The sequence below is a fragment of the Condylura cristata genome, unplaced genomic scaffold (assembly GCF_000260355.1).
Source record: "Condylura cristata isolate star-nosed mole 26May11 unplaced genomic scaffold, ConCri1.0 scaffold00025, whole genome shotgun sequence".
In the NCBI taxonomy this organism is placed as follows: Eukaryota; Metazoa; Chordata; class Mammalia; order Eulipotyphla; family Talpidae; genus Condylura; species Condylura cristata.
In genome coordinates this window covers 30,973,270-30,975,590 of record NW_004567126.1, presented here as the reverse complement: position 1 = coordinate 30,975,590, position 2,321 = coordinate 30,973,270, and the positions used below count along the sequence as shown (strand labels likewise).

Here is a 2,321-nt window from a genome sequence, read left to right as displayed (position 1 = left end):
CAAGTGCTGAGCTGTGGGCAGCAGAAATGCTCCTCGCCAAGACGAGCGTGCCGCCCACCTCCAGGAGGCTTTCCGCAATCTCAGCAACGTGAGAGTAGGCGTGGTAGAGCACAGGGATGTTCCTCTGGTCGCCATGTGGCGTGGCCAGGCAGTTGGGCATCTGTATGGCCTTCACCAGCACCTCCGCCAGCTGCTTGCCCAGCTGCACCAGCACAGGCAGAGGCCAGGGCTGCTCGGGGGGGGTCTCGGGCAGCCCCAGTGCCTCCCAGTGCTGCCTTGGCAGGCAGGGTGTCGCCACCTGGGGGCAGCAGGCTGGGTCAGAGGTGGGGGCGGGCAGAGCGCGGGGCGCCCCGCCACACCCGCAGGGAGGACGACTGTTGTCTGTGGCCGAGGAAAGGGAAACTGAAGCGGCAGGGCTGGGGGGAACCCAGACACCCCAGGGAAGGAGCGCGGGGCGCCGACTTCCCCGCTGGGTGCCCCGGTCTTGGGGGGCCCCGGTCTTGGGGGTCCCCGGGCACCGCTCGGCCTTGGCCGTGGGCCTCACCTGGGTGTCGGACGCCAGCAGGTGCAGGTACTTGTGGTAGCGCTGCTCCAGCAGCTCGACCTGCTTGGTGAGCCGCTTCCTCTGCACCGTGTAGCGGTTGAAGACCCGCAGGCCCAGCTCTTGCGCCACCGACAGCAAGGACTCTCCGTGCGGGGACAGCGTCTGCAGGCTCTGGGGCGGCGCTGTAAGCCTCCGCCCCCCCCGCCCCCCGCCCCCGGGCGCCCGCACCCACCTGCAGCAGCAGCTGCACCAGCTCCTGCTCACCGAGCAGGCACAGGTAAGGGAAGACGGAGGGGAAGCCCTCGTGGGCGGCTCGGGCCTCTCGGACCTTGGCCACCTGCAGAGCCTGGGCCAGTGCCTCCTCCCACTGCGCACGCAGCTCGGCCAGGACCTTCCGCTGCCGAGGAGGGAGGAGCGAGGTCACTACCACGTCCTCAGGACCCCGGGCAGAGACTCCAGAGGCCACGGGAGGGACACGGCCCCAAGGCAGGGTGGGCGGAAGGCCGGGGGGGGGCACCCCCTCCCTGGTGCCACGCCCAGACTGCCCCGAATCGCCAGTCCACCCCCAGGCCCCCGAAGCTGGCCCCTCACCGCACGCAGGATCTCCGTGGTCTCCGGCGGGGCCTTGTCCACGGACTGCACATGGACGACGGTGGCCAGTTCGATGCGCAGCTGTTTCCGGAAGAGGTCTTGCAGCGTCTTCAGGGGCAGGTGCAGCTTGGGGTAGGACGCGGGACGGTCCTGCGGCGGCACCGGCCGGCCACGCGTCAGGCGCTGCTCACGGCTGCCCGTCGCGCAGGCCGACAGGAGGAAGAGCCTCTGCCGCCTGCCCTCCGGCCCTCCCCAGGCGCCACCCCACCAGCCCGGCAGAATCCAAGTCTCCTGAGAATGACCTGGACCCCAGGGGAGCGCGGACGGCCGACGGAACAGCCGGGCAGGTAGGCCCGGGCGGGCCGGGCAGCGGCCGCGGCCAGACAGGACCAGGGCAGCCAGGAGGGCTCCTGGAGTGCCTGGGTGCCGCTAGCTTCTTTCTAAACTGAACTGTGTGCACGTGACCTGTCTAAAAATAGCCACTAAACCCAAACAGTCAAAAACACCAGAACCTGCACAGGTCCTCGCAGTAGGATCCCAGTGGCCTGAGGACGCGAGGACCCAATGTCCCCCCCAAGGGACAGTCACTCGGTCACAAAAATGGGGCAGCTCTGACACAGGCGACGACGAGGGGACGGGGGACCCCGAACACACGGGAGACGCTGAGGGAGACGCCAGACACACGGGCCAGGGGCCGAGCCCACCGGCGAGGACACTGGACAGCACGGCGCTGAGCGGGCTGTGGTCTGGGGCTGGGGAGAGCACAGGGTCTGTGAGTGGGGACAAGGCTTTTTTTGGGGGTGATGGAAAGTTCTGGACTCAGATAAAAGTGACTATACTAAAGAACACTGAGTTATACCTTTGACGACGCCCCCCAGCTTCCATGCCTTGGGGCAGCGGGCGCTGGGGTCTTGCCTGCCCTTGTCCCCTGCTGCTTGGGCCGTCCAGGTCAGGGCTCACCCTGGCCCTGCCGACCGCAGATCGCCAGTGGGAACCCACAGTGGCTGTGGCACCCATGGCTTTCCTCCCTCTGGCACGGCCCGGCTGCAGCTCTAGGGTCAATCCCGGGTGCCCCCGTGACACTGTGGCCACCCCAGGCCGGGCCTGGCTCACCTTGGCGTAGACGTCAGCGAGCAGGGGTGAGCTGTTGACCTGGGGCGGGGGCGGGGCGAGGGGCGGGGGCCGG

General features: G+C 68.6%; 1 protein-coding gene across 1 annotated transcript in view; it reads right to left on the bottom strand.

Moving 5' to 3' along the window:
- POLRMT (polymerase (RNA) mitochondrial (DNA directed)) overlaps positions 1-2,321 on the bottom strand; it is a 12,242-nt gene that overhangs the window by 5,638 nt on the left and 4,283 nt on the right. The window contains exons 5-8 of the mRNA XM_012729440.1: positions 2,249-2,318; positions 1,136-1,285; positions 777-941; positions 545-715 (exon numbers count right to left, since the gene is read on the bottom strand). Coding sequence (XP_012584894.1) covers positions 545-715; positions 777-941; positions 1,136-1,285; positions 2,249-2,318 — 556 coding nt within the window. The remainder of the gene's footprint in view (positions 1-544; positions 716-776; positions 942-1,135; positions 1,286-2,248; positions 2,319-2,321) is intronic.